The sequence below is a fragment of the Lepidothrix coronata genome, unplaced genomic scaffold (assembly GCF_001604755.1).
Source record: "Lepidothrix coronata isolate B3197 unplaced genomic scaffold, Lepidothrix_coronata-1.0 Scaffold61, whole genome shotgun sequence".
Lineage (NCBI taxonomy): Eukaryota > Metazoa > Chordata > Aves > Passeriformes > Pipridae > Lepidothrix > Lepidothrix coronata.
Genome location: NW_016690241.1, coordinates 517,085 through 535,133, shown reverse-complemented (window position 1 = coordinate 535,133; position 18,049 = coordinate 517,085). Strand labels below are relative to the sequence as shown.

Genomic DNA, 18,049 nt, shown 5'->3' with positions numbered 1-18,049 from the left:
ATTACTTTCTGTTTTCGAAAGCCTGAAAACTTATGCTGATTTTACTGGCTACTTGTAACTGGCAGGTCATTTGTAGTGTAGCAAAAGCAAACCACTTCAGGATGGGTACAATAAATTTAATGTATTCATCTGTGATATTTAGCTCACAAAAAACTTTCTCGGGTCAAGAGAAGTTTTTTTGTGACCATGATATATTGATCATGACATACTAGATCATATATTCAGGTAAAAACTAGAGAAAAAAAAGCAACACAGACTAAAAGAGACAGCTTTTAAGTAGGATATTTGTAGCCTGCTTGAAATTGTTAGGGTTTGCTTTTTTAGTTAAAGTTATGTTCTATAGGCAGGGCTAGGTGATAGTGTTATTTGTAGCCCAAGAATTTCTTTGAAAGCACTTGGGATACTACAAAACAACAAAAGAAAATGTAGCCTATTATAACTAAATTTGGCTTCATTTTTTTGTCTTATAAACACAGTTCCTATGCAGACAAAAATTCTACTCATTTTACTCGGACAAACACTTTTCAATAAGCTTTCTGGTGTTTTTATGACCAAGCCTGAATCAGAGTTTGCTAAGCAAACTGAATAAAGAAGACATCTATATTTATCCTTTATATTGAAGCTTGGAAGTGGGAAGGTAGTTAGTTTACAATCCACTGGATTCAGTGACAAAGTCTTTCCTGTTATGTACACATAACAGTCCAGAGTTCATTCCCTATGGATGTTCCCAAAACCCTTGGCACAACTCTGAGAGGTAATAAAGGAAAAATCTTGGCTTTTTGAAGACCTTAAAAACATGTTTACTGAATATCAGTGCTGTTCAGCCAGCAAAAACTACTTGTAAATATACGGTCACTGACACACATTATACCTGGGAGTCTGGAAGAGAGATACTGTCTACCACAACTGTTGAAAACAATGTTTTTAGCACGTAGATTGATTAAGTCATTTTACACATACAAGAGAAGATACAGCAGAGAGTGCAGTAGTCTCTTCTGGCACATCAGGTACACTCACAAATTACAGCAAGTTTGGCTACATAGTGTCTCTTATTTCTGCTAATCTAGGTACGGCACTACAGTTGTGAGCAAGTCCTGTTAGCAAGTCCAACACGATGCTTTTGATGCTAATGCACCATGGGCTAGCAGTCATAAGACAGATAAACTGTGCTTCTGGTTTGTCTCCTTTTGTGAATATATCTTTAGATGGACTGGAGGTAACAAGTTCCCAGAAATAAACCCAACTTTTATTTTGTGTGTGTGTGTTTTGAAGATTTGGCTTCCAGCAGCTGCATCTAGAAGTCTTGCTTTAGATCAAGTCTCTAGCACTGTAAAAATTAAACACTCCTAAAAGTGACTAATTTCTATGCATGAATTTTACACAACAGAAATCCCAAAAGAATTCTATTCTTGCTTACTCTGGCAAAAGAAATGACAGAACAAATCTCCAGCATGAAAAGTATTTGCTTCAAACTGTTGTCGACACTGTGTTTAAGTACCTTCTTTTAAGTACCTTCTGAAGAATCAAAGAGAGGAACAAGTATTAATAATTATTGCTCTCATGTTAAAAATAGCGCTTATAAAGGAATCTGTAAATGTCTTAGTAAGGATATGCCTTGCTTTCTTTCTTATGATGACTGTTTGTCTTTTTTTAAATCCTTTTAGGCCTCAATTCAGTAAAATACTTCAGTGTGGTACTTAGTGTAAAGCATAACTTAAATTTCTACTGGATTTCAAGCATGGTTTTGGGTGATTTACTGAATATTAGCCTGCATCATTAATGTTTCTTTTCAAACTCAATATTTTTCAAGAGAAAAAGAGACAAGGAAGATTCTCTAAAGTTTATCCCACTGAAAGGAAGAAACAGTGATGAAGGCATCAAAATTTATAATCCACCAAAGTACTGAATGCATCTGAATATTATAGAGACTTCGGTCTTAGGACGTTCACCTGACATTCCTAGTCCAGGTCTACAAAGCTCAATTATGAAGAGTGGTGAAAATAAGTAAAACCAGAATTCAACAATTATTTTTAAAAAGCAACATCAGTAATTCACTCTAAGCTGATGATCCGTCTGTAAATAACAGGTGACTGATGTAGCAAAAAGCTGATAGCACTGTCATTCCAAGTCCTGTTTGCTGGCAACTGGTTTCTGATGGAGTTTGTTTTTTTCCAGTTTGCCTCCTAAGATTTACTGCCAAACAAATGTAACCCACACTGTCATTTTACAAACACCTTCTTACTACACATCATCCAAAAAAAAGGAGATAACAAAGAGACAGGGAACTAAAGAGGATGCAAAAATTAAATGTCAAACCCACTAACAGGTGCAAATAGATGTAAGCCAGAGACTTTAGTGGACTAGTATCATTTTAGGCAAATAAAGTCTGGACAAAAACACTCCTCTCTAAAAAGAAGTTATAATGCTTACTAAGTCATCATCACGCAAATCATTAAGTCACTATCCTACAATGAGAGTGTCTTCACAGGAGCTTTACAAAGTAAGGGCAACATAAGTTTCTTACCTGAGCTTTTATTGGTTTTGTTTTGTCTACTCTTTACTTGTTCAGTCCACAGTGTAGGATAACGAGAAGCTATATCTAGAAAAAAAAGGCAATAGAAAATAACTTATAAATGTTAACATTTCTTAAAGGCTAGCAACTAAATAAGTGGCTAATTTTATAGCTACTTAGGTCTAAAAGAAAAGGTACACTGGTTTGTATTAGGACAGTCAAAACTTTTATACATACAAAGGCATGAATAGTCCCTTCCTTATCCTATTTGTACAAAAGGTTGAAAGAAAAATTGTAGACTAAAATTATGTTAATCAGAATAAAAATCTCCTAGTGTGGACCCAAAATATATAATAAATTCAGATTCTGCAAGATTTGCAGAGCGTCGCAAGGCAGCCATAACATAAAACTATTATTGCATTTAGGCCTTGAGCTTTACATTTACTGAGCACCAAAATTCTGAAGAGGCAAGTAAGCCTGACAAAACATCAACCTTAACAGTAATACTACTAGGCAATATGTTGAGAGTAGAATTTACCCTTTAATTTCTTTATTTGAACATACAGTTTTAACCTGCACTTTGGCTCAAGTTTAAAACCTGTATCCGCCCTCAGTAGTGACAACTAAATTTGCTGATGCTGGTCTCCACAGCTAAAGTGTTATCTCAAATCAATCCCACAAAATTCACTGTTGTAAGTAAATATTCTATTGTGCTTGTTGTCTTTGCTGTTCCTGAACAAGGTACAGATGCTTGCAATTTCTTGCAACTAACCCAGCAATTGTAAATACTCTTAAGGTAGCATTTGATATTGTGGAATATAGTCCCTAATTACATAGTTTAGTACCACACTGCTAAGTTTACTCACCTTCTTCATCACCTTGAGGCTGTGTCTCCAGTGCAGGAGCTGAGGCATCATCTGAATTCAGAATGGAAAAGATTTGCAAGGAGACTACAATTATGAGAGTAAGCTAAATAAGTGTACATATATGATTGATAATAATGATTTGCACATAGCCCCGGCCAGTAAATAAACAATAATTTAAACATTTTTTATAGGCACTACACAGCATAGATTTATTACATATACAGAATCCATTTTACAAAATGATGGGTTTTTAGGTTGTGGATGAATTTATTGCAGGGTCTTTCATGATGCATGACGTGATCAAGTTGCTCTCTGGAGTGTAATTCTTAATTTCTAATACTGCACATTGATACCTATAGATTTTAGTGATAAATCACCATTTATAAAGAAGTAATTAGATAAATGTACAGAATAAGTAAAACCTGTGAAAGCAAAAACAGTCTGGGGAGAATGAGTGGCTGCAAACCACTGGATGCCTTAAAATAAAAGGTTTTTTTAGCACAGAAGGATCTATTTTAAGAGTCAAGCAGATTCTATAAGCAGGATTTGCAGATTTTATAAGTAAGGTTCACAGATTATATAACCAGACTATTGTTTGCACAACCGTTATCCTCTGGTCATCCTTCTCCATCCATCCACTACCAACAATTACTGCAAGAAAAGAGGGAGGAAAAATTACAAAAATTACAAGAAGATGTGAGAAATCATAAGGTCAGTAAAACACAGTGGACATAGTGCTGGAAAAGAAAAATTCAACAAAAAAAATATTTAAATTAACATTTACTAGGAAGAACAGTACCAAAGATCCATCTTTACCTTATTATGTTATTGCTATTTAAAATTATTGTCAATATTGAGTCAATATGACTCAGGAGGCCATGCTAGTACAGATTTTCCAGTCATTACTGTTTCCTGTAACATGAAGCTAACTCCAAGACTAAGGTAAACAGTATATGCAAAGATTTTATTACTATTTCTTGCAAGTTCACAATTGGATCTTGGACCAAAATAGTTACGAGGTTGTTTTCCTGTCATTTTCATAGAAGGTAGAATCAAAGGCAACTGAGAAGCTTCTTCTATCATATAGCCTTACCAGGGTAAAAGAGAGTAGCAGCTTTAAGGCTAACACACTATCTCTTTCCATTTCTTGCTACTGCAATTCAGAAGAGCCTACTGTTCTCTTTGTTGTCTGCATTTCTGTTTTCTTAAATCTGTGTTGTCCTTATGCAAATCATTCAGAGGATTTGGGGGCACTCTGACCTTCACCTCTAGAGGTCACAGCCTAGTACACAGCAAATATAGATACCAAGTAAATATTGATAGCAGGTAAAACTGAATTTCCATCCAAGGAATAGTGACCTCCATGTTTCTCACAAAACCAAAGCAGCAGCAACAAGAACTTATTTTCAGTGTAAAATGATTTAACCAAGGCATAAAAAGATTTCTTTTAAGAGAGCTCATTCTTCATGTCCACACAATGGCAGGGTTCTTTGCTCCAATACCATAAGAGACTGACACTTCTCAGTAGTTTTGCTGGCATTTTTGTGGTGTCCTCTGGGTGGTGGAATAAGACCATTGATTAATTTCAGAAAGGCCATCGAGTATCCTAGTGTACTGAAAATCAAGACATATATTTAGATCATCAATCAGTATGTGATTCAGAAAACCCAGAATTCCAAAGGGTAATTTATGGTAGGTAGATATTACCAAGAGCCAAGCCAGAAACTCAGACCTGCATTTAAATGACATTTTTCAAATCGCCTTTTGGTACACAATTTCAGTTTGTGACACATTTGGTCTTATGTTATTACCTGAAATTTAGACATAATGTGCAACTTCAGCTATTATCAGGCCAATCAAAACTGGCTTCCTGAACTTTGTTCAAGGAGTATTTAAAACAGTTTATCAATTTTATTTTTTTTTTAACTCAACAGATATTTCATGATTTATATGAACTAGAGATCTCACAGACTAATTGCATAGGCCTTCCTGGCTTTCACAAGCATACCAGTCCATATATGCATACATTCAAACAGAAACCTGATTAAATTCTGTTTGCTGTCGGCGTTCAGTTACCAAGAACATAGTCCTGCAGTCAGCAAAGAATCAGAAAAGAGGGATGTGGTCCCAACTCTGACACCAATGCTTTTCAGAGAGTCTGAATATTTTCCTTGGATAGAGGAGAGAATTGTGGAGCCAGAGGAGATACTTGAGGAATTAGCTTTTAAGTTTCATTTCTGTTCAGTTTAATGTTTAAATTTACAAACATGCAAAGAAAGCTCCTGAGCTCTAATATCTGCAGCTGGAAATTTTCTTTAGTATTGGAATACCCAGAGAAAGCAAGGTGCACAACTGCAACAGATGTGGCTCGCCAGGTCCATATCTATGAGACATTTTGGTACATGAGACTGTCACGTTAAGACTATTCAGTGTCTTGAGTAGAGTTCTCCAGACCACACCTTGGAGGTCTGGAGCATGTCTTCGGGAGCAGTGAAAACACTGTGAACCTGCCTAAGTTTGCTGGGCTACAATATGGGCAGGTACTCCCACAGAGGCACCCCTGGTTAGTCCACCGGAACATGCAGAGGAAAGATAAGCAGAGAGTTTCATGGTTATTTATACCCTTGCAAGCTGAGCTACAAAATATGTTTTACTACACTGATTGTGAAGCTGAAGCACAGGTAAACAGATGATCCTGGTCTCTACAGAGTTTGAGATGTCTCTGACAACATGACTTTATTTAAAGCATAAGGCAGTGGAAGAAGGGTGGAGAGAAGAAGACAGCAGTATTTAAGAAGAACCAGGGACCACCTGGGAACCCGGTCAGAGGCCCTTTGTGCTGCAGGCTTGTGCTGGACAATAAAAACAGGGCATGAGTAAAATGCAGTCGTGTCACTTGAGACACAAACATATGTGATGAGAAGGGACAGTTGATAAATTGTGTTCATTTCCTTGTTCTGTGACTGTTCATTCAGGGTTCAGAACTCAGCTATCACGGCCACAAACAAAAATAAAGGATTCCAGATAAGTTTTATACATGGAATAGTTCATTCAGTTCAAAGCTGAAAATGAAAGTTCTGACCTAAAGTAAATAGGTAGCCTAAGGGTACTGGAATCCACAGTGTGTCTGGAAATACATGAAGGAACAATTTCCAGCATTTTGTAATTATTAGCCTTTAAAGAAGTACTCATTTTTTTAACCTAACAGCACTATAGTTTATTTAAATGTTGGGTATATTGCAATACTGCAAAAGCTCCTGTAAGCATAAACATTAGAACAAAAATGAGTAGCTTCTTTAAAATTAATTTATGCAGTGTAACTGACAGAACTATTCAGTATTTAAAATTGTTTCAAGTGTTTGGAGAGTGTAAGCTTTAATTTTGTTTAAAGCATAGACAGTTCCCTCATTTAAATCTACCAGCTATGTTAGATGCATCTCAGATTTTGTTCTTCCAACAAGATATACGCCATGATCTGTATCTAACAACAACAATTATATGGCCATAAAGACAAGACATCAGATGAATTAATCGCAATTTAGAACAAAGTGTTGGGTACAAGATGACTCAAGCATCAATTGATATGGAAATACACTGAGGACTCCGTTTCCCAAGATTTTGATACTGCAGAATGTTATCTTTATGAAACAGACAGAATAATCTCTCCTCCAGAACAAGAAAACAGTATGGGAAAATATTTCAGAGTACAGCTATGGGAAGGAAAGCTACCTTCCAAACAGTACAGAAGTGAAAATTCTGTAGGACTGAAACTAGAAAAATATAGTGCCTATGTATATATATAAATACATGCATATATATATATGTTTATACTCATAAGTTTACTAAATTTCTACAATGCAAAAGTAAAATGAATAACATGTATGCATGTATATATACTGTATGTGCAGTTATAATACATTACAAATATGTGATGATTTAGATCTATGGAAAATCACAGTAGTTTACCCAAAAGCTATTTTAGTTTTTGTTTAACAGCCAACTAAGATATTTACCTGTTTTGCCTGCACCTTCTCGTTGTGGCAGCTTCTCACTCACTGAACCTGCAATTGGAAAAGGGAATTAATCGAAAAATATTACTTTTTCTTTTAGTATGTTATCTAAGAAATACAATTCAGATCTAATGATTCATTTTTGTATATTACAGCAATAAATTTCAGCAAATTCTTCCCTTGCAAACCAGAGGTTTTAGCTTTGCCTGACTTCTACATTTGTGTACGATCCATACACTGTCAGACTCTACTTCTTGGCCACCACAGGACTTGAAAAAGAGATAATGTTAAACACTACATAGACAAGTGCAAGAACATGCTCACATGCTGCAGAGTCACCATTTCCCTTCCCCACTGCCCCAGCAAGGACAGGTTCTGCAGTAAGAAGCATCACCCCAGAACCACCCCCTTATGCTCCCTTAAAGTCTTGACCACACACCTCAGCTGCTCTGAGGGGCTTCTTCAGCCTCTAGCCCAGCCCTGGCTCAGATTAAAAACTGCCACTTTCTGCTTTAAACACCTTAAACAAAGCCTTGTGGAAATCCTATGCTGATGCGGGTAAGTACATGTGTTTGCTGGGGCGGCAGAAACACAGCACCTTATTCTGAGTTTGAACCTGAACTGTTTTCAGGCACATCCCCAGAGCTGTGGCCCTTAGGAAAAGAGACAGCAGATGTGAGAAGGGAGTCAAGAAGATTAGAAGAGATGGGTTTTAACAGCTTATTCTACCAGCCTGGACTCCAACCAAGAATCCAGTCTTGTTTTCAGGTCATCAAAAAATGGAGACTCTACTAGTTTTCTTAGTAGTTTTTTTCAGGAGGCTTTAGGTTTTAAAACGGAAATATTTCCTTATTTCTGGCTTATGTGTCATTATTACACCTGTTTTTATGATTCTAACTCCTAGACACTTTTTAACAATTTATTTGTCTCTGTTACATTAAAAATCACCTTTAAAAGTGGTATTTTTCTCTCTGAAGAGCCCACGTGGAGTAATCAAAATTTAAAAAGCATGAAGTCTATAAATTCTTAACACATAGTCTCTTCTTACATACACCTGCTTTAATGAAACAATAAAAGACCCCAACACACATCTGGCACATGTTTGTATGTGTGTGAAATAATTTGGTTGCCTTAATTTTCCTAATTTATTCCCTTTGAAATAATTACGTTCACTGTGTTTAAAACAAAGTAAAAGAAACCCCAAACCTTGTAGCACAATAAATCTGTTCTAAAAGGACAATTTAAACAAGAGAACCCACTAAATCACAGGCTTTGCCTACAATGCTGAACCAATGGTTACTTCAGCAGGAAATTTAGACAAGGAATCTGCCAGAGGGTAGATGCCTAAAGTCACAAATCTGCTCTGATGATTTTAAAGCCTCTATAAAAGAATACTGGCAATGCAGCCAAGCTGGTATTACCTTCTGAAGGATTCACCATATCAAAAATATTCTTGTTTAGACGTGTTTCCTTTTGTGTCAATAGTGTATTTTTATTATATTATCTTTGGGTCACCAGAAATTCAATATACTTAGGGATGCATCAGTATCAACTCAGGCAGGAAAAATAAAATTGCTGTCTTGTAGGAATTATATCCAAAGGTGTTTGGGATAGTTTGCTCAGAAGAGATTGCAATACTAATCCATATTATTTACTCTGAAGAAGAGGCAGATTTTTCCATTTGTGCTGAAGCCAGTAGATCTGAGTTTTTTGGTGCTTGGCTTGCATTTGATAAAAGGTTCAGCTTGAATTCAAATAAGATGTTCCAGTTTTCGGAAGTACTACATACAAAATTACAGGTTTTTCTAATTGCACTAAATACCAGTGATCCAATCTTTCCTCAAATTTCATTCAGCTACAATTAACTCTGTAGTATCTGAATTTCGTTTTGATTCACAGGCTTGTAATTATAATTTTCTTTCAAATCCAGAGATTTTAGGCCCGATTCTCACCCACACTAAAGCATTTAAACTATTTTTTAGTTTGTTGACTAGAAATGAGGTCTCAGCAGGGGGGAATACGTGTGATGAATGCCACTAATACCCCCCTGCACCAAAAACAGCATGTCAAGTAAAGCCCCAGTTTGGCACCAGCGTTGTCTCTCTATGTACATTCAGAACTACTAGTGTAAGTTGAACTTTAAATTCAGTTCATGCCTAAGTAATTTAACACATTGGTGAAACATACATAGTATTCCACATCTTAAACCAAAAGGAGAGAAATCTTTCCAGATACATTCAGGTTTGTCCCTCTATATGTGAAACGGTGAGAATGACTATGTGATATTCATGTACAGTCAGGGAGAATTAAGTTCTTTTTTCTGGGCTTGCAGTTTTTTACCCTAAATTTTCATGGAAAATTGATAAATGGGGAAGACAGTGGCATTTACAAAGACTAACTTTGTCATAGTGAATCTAATTTCATTAAAAAATTAGTTTAATGCTAAGAAAATTAGGTTTACTGGGCTAACATTTTTTTAACAGTCTTAGGAAGTTAACAAAAATATTCACAGAATTTCCTACAAAGAGAAACGTGCCCTTCACATAGTTTCACCTGAAATTTTCAATTTATGCAGCATAAACAGTTCTTGTTGTCTCCAAGGTAAGGAGGAGTTATTGCATTTTTATCTTTTTTTAATCATTTTCTGAATATATTTATGGTAGAAATACTTCTAGCTTCAGTGGTGATAAGAAGTTGCATTTGCAAGTTTTTAGGAAATTATATCTTCAATACTCTTGACAAATCCTCACATTTGCCGCAAGGCAAGAAACAAAGGCAATTTCTAAAAGTTGGGCTATGCAATTGGCTTCCAAGTTTTCAGTACACTGTAAGCAACCAAATCACCACATAAATAAATATGTTATGGAATGGGAGAGGGTAAGGAGAGGTATTAGATTCAGCAGCATTACTTTAATGAAGAATTTAGTACCATTCTAGCTTGCAATTTGCTTAGCCATCTATCCATTTATGACCATGATTAATTTAATTTCCTTTTTAAAAAGAAGACATATTCATGCCTTAGGTTATTGCAAACCCCACAGTTCCACCCAGTTTCACTCTACCAGCTTCTGAGGCACAATTCCCTTCCAGGGAACATGATATGAGTTTTGTGGTTTGTGATTTTAGCATATCTATTTTCAATTGTTCTGAGCATACAAGACTGGGCTTTAAAAGAGAAGGTGAAAGTCTATTATTCTCTGGTTTAGATAATGATTTCTGATCTCCTACCAAGGAATATTTGATATGTGATAATTGAATGAAGATATCAAGGTAAGTAAACTTCCCATGCTATCTTTTATCTCATCTATAGGTGTGTCTGAATGTGTATGTATAGACAAAGTACTGTGTATGGGGAAAGAATGATCCAAGGATGGATATTTTTCTCCAGCTAACAAAAACAATATACTGTATATTTTAAAAGTTCATTCCCTTCCCAAATATATTTGTTTTCATCATATTGTCTGATCATAATACTATACAGGCTGGAAGAGTTCTGAATTTCTAAAGGGAAATTCAGGCCATAAAACATGATTATGTCATAATCAAAAGGTAGCAAAACTTCTTTACAGGGAAATAAACATGTCTCCATACCTCTGCAATCTCACTGGCAGAAGTTCAAAATAGTTAATAAGGCATAAAACCCCAACAATAGGCAAACGCTGTATTTTCCAATGATAATTTAACACCTGCTTCTCAACTTCTGCCCCATTTCCCAGGACTCAGTGACTATGGAATTTCTGTAGTTCCCTGAAGTGCTGATAACAGAGATGGAGAGTTGTAAAAATGTCTTTTTTTATGTCTGGTGTTCTTTAGTGAAAGTACTAGGGGACATTCATCATTTTTAAGGAGCTTTCTTTTAAATGCTGTCATGGGAATGTGTTTGATTTACTCTCCTTCTCCCCATTGCTCCTGCAATAGTGAAGATTATTTCCATGGAGTAGAATGGCATTCTGAGATTTATCATGTGCGTCTTAGCAGTACCAAGTGTTGGTGTGGGAAAAACTGGAAAGTATGGAAGAAGAGCCTCTTTCGGGTAAAGATGTAATTAAAGCAAAGATTCACATAAAACAGTTGAAGAGTCCTTCATTTTTTAATGCTGCTTATGACTTTCATCCTTCCACATATTTTGTCTCTAGCAGAAAAGACAGCTTAAATAAGAGCAACCAAAACAAACCAATGAGCAAAAAATGGCTCGTTCAGCTATTGTTGATGCATAAAAAATATACATGATACTTTTCAGACTTGAGCAAATTTTAGGAACCATCACATTATGCAGCTAACCAATATTAGCAGTTAGAGAAATGTAGAGACTGCTTCACATATCTGGTATCACACCGTAAATGTGAAGCATGGATAAGAGATGGAACTAGTAAACCAAAGTCTTAACTGCCCAACCTAATTCTGCTGCAAATTTCCTCTATTAAAATCCAAACTCTTACAGGCTGTCATGCTCTTCTTTCTTATTTCTGAGTATTCACCAAAGTCAAAGGTAGTTCCACTGGGAGAAAATGAAAGGCAAAAATTATCCCATAATTTAGGAATAGCACAGTTGATTGGATGTATATTTGAACCTTATCTGAAGTTACTGAAGAACTAACCTAGAACCGAAAATTAACTGAACATTTTCATTAAAATAAGGAATTTTCCCACATTCCATGGTAGCACATTACCAATGACAAAATAATTACAAAAACATCTTGAATGTCTGTACACATTCTCCTCTTAAGGGTAGAGGTGGCAAAAGTAATCCCAGGAGAAAAAGGTATGGTGCATGTAAATTGAAATATTTGCATAAAAGTTTTTAAAATAACTATAGCATCAAGCCTACAGAATACATGGAAGCATGTGAAAATGCAGAAACATACTGGTGTCAGGATGCCACCATTGCAGGAGGTCTGCCTGCAACATCAAAAATAGCAAGGCAATTCCTTCATCAAGACTAGAAATGACGCAGTGTGTTGGACTGACTAGGGACAACAGTATTAGAAGAAATGGCATTCCTAAAATACTAGTTAAAACAGGAGTTCATCTACTTAACTTCAGTTGAACCACTGAAGTTTTGATCGTAATTCCTGTGCATAGTCGTACTAAATACAGGAACGGGAATCAGTGGTGATCTGGAAAACATCAACATTCTTGGGGGAAAAAAACCTGAAAATTCCTTATCCTAAACAGATGGCAATTTTGAATATATAGAGGGAAATGGGAGAAGGGTGCAATTGTGTATCAGACTTTCATTCTGCGATATAAGAACAAAGTTTTGCCTTATTATACCATAATAAGGTTCTTTCTGAGAAAATCTGTAGCTGTCTTCTCTGCTGAATGAGAAGGTTTTTCCAGATCTCTCAAAACTGATTTCTTAGCCAATACCACTGCAAAATCCCCTAGCATTTCAAGTCTTACTTCCAAACTCTGCTGTAGCTGGACTTCTTTCCTGAGGGACAAAGGAGAAGTAGTGAACAGTAAAACACTGATACAAGAAGGGGAGGAAATTTGCAGAGGTAATCCCACAGGGTGTCATAACAACTGAAAAATTACCCACAGTCTTCCATGGAGCAAAATCAGACTCTGCATACTCACCTGGGCCCTGGAGCACTTTATTTATCTCTGAGCTACTAAATTCAATTTGAGTGCTACTATGACCTTCACCTTGCATTTCTGTAAAATGTAGAGATAGAATAATTCTCATATTAATCTATTAATTAGATTGGAACTACACTGCAGCTTCTCCTCAATAATATCAGGTACAAATAGAAAAAGTGAAAGTATTGTAACTCAACAACATTTTGAGCCAAAAATAGCGGTATGTGTTATGAAACATCTGAAAAACAACTATTTATTGAACTTTCAGCATCAGCATAGCCCTTTTTTCACTGATGTCAGTGAAAGGACAAGAAGGAAGGAAGTTACAAATGGATTTTGCAGAGTAAGCAATGAAAGCCTGCTTTCAGAAAGCCCTGGCTATGGGAATGTAAAAGCACCTCTACTCAAAATTACATTGAAGCACAAAAGCTTTACCCTAGCTATAGAATCAAAGAATTATAGAATAGTTTAGAAGAGACTTTAAAGCTTATTTCTTTCCAGCCTCCCTGCCATGGGCAGGGATGCCTTCCATTACAGCAGGTTGCTTGGAGCCCCATCCAACCTGGCCTTGAACATTTCCAGGATTGGGGCATCCACAACTAAAGAAGACATATCCATGGGTCTTCTGAAGATGCAAACCAGTCATAAGCAATAATTACACTAAAATGAATGTGCATTTACCTCTATTTTAAGGTTTCTGAATATTTTATATTATTTTTCACAATTGACTATCATTCCACAGTGACTTTTCAGACTGGATCAAAAGGAATATTCTGAAGAGTATTCTTTCAGGCAAAATGCACGGAAGATTCAGCAAGTCATTTAAACAAGAAAGACCTTAAAAGTGAAATTAACATTTTATAAACTTTATTGAAACTTTCTCAATGGTCTCTACCTTCCTCCACCTATTCATTAAAAACCTCAATGAATGATTGAAGTAGATCAAGCCAAATGAATTCCCTCAAAGGCCTCAATCCACTCTCTTTTTCAATGCCATTCTCATTACAGGATTGACATTTTAAAGCTATTTCTCTGGCCTTCTGACAGAGAATGGTGCTGCAGCACAAACAGTAATGCAATAGATAGAGAGCAAATATTTGTAGAGTTATTTTTGTGCAATTCTGTCAATCTCAAGAGAGTTCAACAGCAATTCTGACAACTGTTCATACTCTTGGGATTTATATTTATTTTCAATTTTAATGAAATAGGGTCAGAAACAAATCCCTAAAAGACTAAACCTGTTAATTGTCCTGAGGAAAGACAAAAGGCAGCACTCAAGGCAGTGCTTTCATTATGCATTCATAAGACAGTGATTTCATTATGTTCTTAATGCTTTTTTTTTGTTATTGTTCTAATTTCTCCTCTGGATTTGGTCATTCATGGAATCTGTTGTAGGAGTTCTTTCACTGGGCTTTGCTACAAACACATATTCCCACTCTATATTATTTGTTGGCATGGGTTTTTTTCCTGTACTCTAAATATCTGAAAAAGGCAAATTCCTCTGAAATTTTTTGGCAATGAATTTATGTGCAAGAGAGTTTCAACGTAAAGTACTATATCCATAAGTCAGTTGCATGATTTCATATATGGACACATAAATATGGTACAAATAACCACTGCAGAAAAACCCTTCAATAGCTAGATTAAAGTACAAATAAAGTAGAGGGATGTCAAAATCATAGGGAGGTTTAGGGTGACGGTGACCTTAGATTTCATGCAGGTCTACATGAAAAGCCAGACCAACTTTCTCAGAGCCTCATCCAGCTGAATTTTGCCACTAGGGATGGGCCATTCACCAGCACCTGTTTCTGTGCTTAACCGCTCTTCCAATGAAGAATTCTTTTCCTTAAGTCTAGTAAGATGGTACAGATAAACTCTGCTATTCATGACACACTGTCATATCCTGGCCAGCCAAACAAGATTTACCTGGGCAGCGGGGAGTTTTGTGGGCCACAGCAGTACCACTGATAGGACGACCATTGGGAGTGACACACCAGCAGTATCCAGTGTAACTATGGCACTGAACCTGTCAGAAACAACATGAACCACGTGCAGCTCGTCAGATATCCCACAGCAATCACACACGTGAGTACAAAAGACTAATCCAGCAAACTATATTGACAGAACCTAAAACAGGAAACCAAATTGGACCTAATCTCAGTCCCATATATGATTTTTTAGCATACAGCATATTTCAAGCAAAGTGTGGTAGGTCCTTCAGAATCAAATTGAAGAGAAAACTATTGAAATATGTGGTTGTTTACACCCTATCTTAAATCAGTGAGGTGCAGGTGTTATAAAGACCTCACAAGGAAGTTTCTCAAGGGACACAAAAACTGTTCCTGAAACAAGCAATCTTGAGGTTTTTTCCACATAAAGAACATATTGTTCCACCCACTGAAGGAGCATGACAGAGTGCTTCTGCCAGCATTATTCATGTCTCAAGCTGTCAGAAAGGAAACTCTTGGAATTCCACTTAGAAATCAATTGCATTATATTTCCTAAGGGCCAACATCACTTCCCTCACCGTCTTCTGCACAAATCCACAACTGAAATGCAGTACAGAGGTGGCAGAAGGTGATCTTAACTGGACTATGTATCATAGGCTAAGCTTCTAACTGTGTCCCTTCTGAATTCCATGATCTAAGCTAAGTAAATTAGTCTCAGAACATGTGCTTGGAAAGAAATTCAGTTGAGAATAGGGAAGAATCTTGTATGATTCATGCTTTAGCACTAAGACGTGTACTCTGGTCGCAAGATTTCTGGTTCAAATCAGGAACAGATCAGAAATTCCAAGTATTTTCCCATCTAATCTGTATTCAGGGGGCTGCAAGAATGACTCAGTTGCCTCATCCTAGAAAAACAGGGAAGGTATTACACAAACAATAGTAATGTTTGGCTCTTTTGCTGGCCAACTCTGAAAAAAAGAACAAGGACTCTGCACATAACATGGATTTTCCTTCAATTTTTTTGATGTCAGTGTTAGCACAAATTACATTTAAATTGAAATTACATTTCTCATCATTGCATTTGTCTCTTCTTTACCCTTTTCAAACACACATATTCTGACTTTATAGCCGTGCAAGATACTAAATGAAAAATTTTCAACCTGACTATATGTGCCATCATCATTGCATTCTGGGATAAACACTTGTTGAAATTCTTTACGAGCTTGTTCCTGGGTATACTTCCTCTCAGCCACACATCTGGAAACATCTAAAGAAAAGAAAAAGACAAGTCAGTTGAATGATGCAATATGAAGAAAAGAATCTATATTGTGAAAGAATCTATATTCTGAAAAAGGAAGAGGGCTAAGAGATTCATGTAAAGAGAAACAGAATTTTAATCAGGGAAAATGTACCAACACTTGCATTGTTTTTAGGGAAGAAAACCAGTGAAGGATAATAATTTCTGGACAGTAATCCATAACTGGGAAACAAAATGGAGAGATGTTTAGAGATATAACCTTTCAGTTCTAAATGCTGCCAAAGAGCAGAAACCCAAACAGGGTTTCTCCTCTCAATTTAACACAGCAATAGCTGCCACATTGCACCCATTGCACAATATTCTTTCAGAGCTGATGGCAGCACCAGTTTTCTGGTGCTTCAGGAAAGGCAAAGGAGGCAGCAAGAGAATAGCTTCCTTGTACTTCCTACTGAGAATTTACACACTGCTTACTACAGTTAGGCAGCAACCTCAGCTATGACTACAGATGTCCCTACCAAACTGGCAAAAAAAAAATAAATTATACTGTACAGCACAGGGACTTTTTGGGATGGTGATTCAATAATAATTTTGGACATGATTAATTTATAATTTGCTAAAATTTGATGATTTAAACATGGCTCAAGTCAAGTCTAACACATGGTCCTTTTTAGTCCACTATGTGATTTCTTGCACCATTTCCTTCATTACCTGGTACTGGTGTCCACCCAAGACAAGTTAGCAAACAAGCCAGATTTAATTCAGTGGGGTTTCTATTGTCTAATAAATTATATTGTCTATTACATGTACTTTATTTCAATTAGGCAGCCAAGGGCTGAAAAAGACACATAACATAAGCTTTTGTATCTTTTTTATGTTTAAAGACACTACAAATTTTAGCATGTTGCTGACGCAGAATCAGAACTGCTGATGCAAAATTGCTTGAGCTAAGCAATTTCAGGAAAAATGAGAATAGTAAGTGAGCTTAAGGTAGTATTAATGATTTCAAGATGTGACTGTAACATCCAAATTAGAATGATCTCAAACATACAAGCAGAGAAATTTGCTGCTTCTGATCCTTGTTTTGTTTAAAGACTGTTTGACAGAAACTATCCAGTGAATATCTGTGAGACAGGAGTATTGGGGTGATTCGTTAATGCTTATGAAGTTCTTTGAAAGCACAGGGACAGGCTTTCTAGTCTATGCAAGATGCACATTGAAAAGAATCTGAACAGTGAGGCAACAACACTTGACAGGGTTTTGGCATTCCCAGGAGCACACAGCTGAGCCAGCTAAATTCTCATCCCCCAAACACCCTCTCTGTGCCAGTATGATCCAGACGTACAGTCGCAGAACCAGCACAGAAACTTGTTGGAACAGCAGAGATGTTTTTTACAGGATAAATCCTTCACTGGTCATCTCTACTAGCTTTTGACAACTCACCTGGTAACATTAGCATTAAAAAATCCCTTCAAGTCATAGGCAATCTGGTGTGGAAGTGTAGCATAATGAGGACAGAAACTGGTCCTCAGCATTTACATTTTGAAAACAAAATTGGGGCCCCTTAATTCTAATCTTCCTAATTCCCTCCTGGTCTCGGATTCATGTGCTTTACTTCTGTGCATTACTTTACTCTTCTCACAGGAGCATTAGAGAGTTCATGCTGCTAATACACCCAAAATACAAATTGTTTAATTTTGAAAAAATGAAAAACTATATTTCAGTTTTAGCAATCTTAATTGTATAATGCTCTTTCAGGAGGGATGCTTACAGAGATGCAATGATACCTAAAATGATCAGAAAACTTCAAGCATCCAGAAATGTGAGAAAGAAAAATAACGAGGAACTGAATTAACTTGTACTCTGGTACTTTA

General features: G+C 36.4%; 1 protein-coding gene across 5 annotated transcripts in view; it reads right to left on the bottom strand.

Annotated features, from left to right (window-relative positions):
- The window catches only part of SMOC2 (SPARC related modular calcium binding 2), a 139,143-nt gene that overhangs the window by 67,144 nt on the left and 53,950 nt on the right, over positions 1–18,049 (bottom strand). For 4 of the 5 annotated variants that reach the window (XM_017817597.1, XM_017817599.1, XM_017817600.1 and 1 more), the window contains 5 exons: positions 16,081–16,187; positions 14,898–14,997; positions 7,392–7,439; positions 3,379–3,462; positions 2,525–2,599 (listed from right to left, as the gene is read on the bottom strand). In XM_017817597.1, coding sequence (XP_017673086.1) covers positions 2,525–2,599; positions 3,379–3,462; positions 7,392–7,439; positions 14,898–14,997; positions 16,081–16,187 — 414 coding nt within the window. The remainder of the gene's footprint in view (positions 1–2,524; positions 2,600–3,378; positions 3,463–7,391; positions 7,440–14,897; positions 14,998–16,080; positions 16,188–18,049) is intronic. The other variant, XM_017817601.1, reaches the window with a different exon arrangement.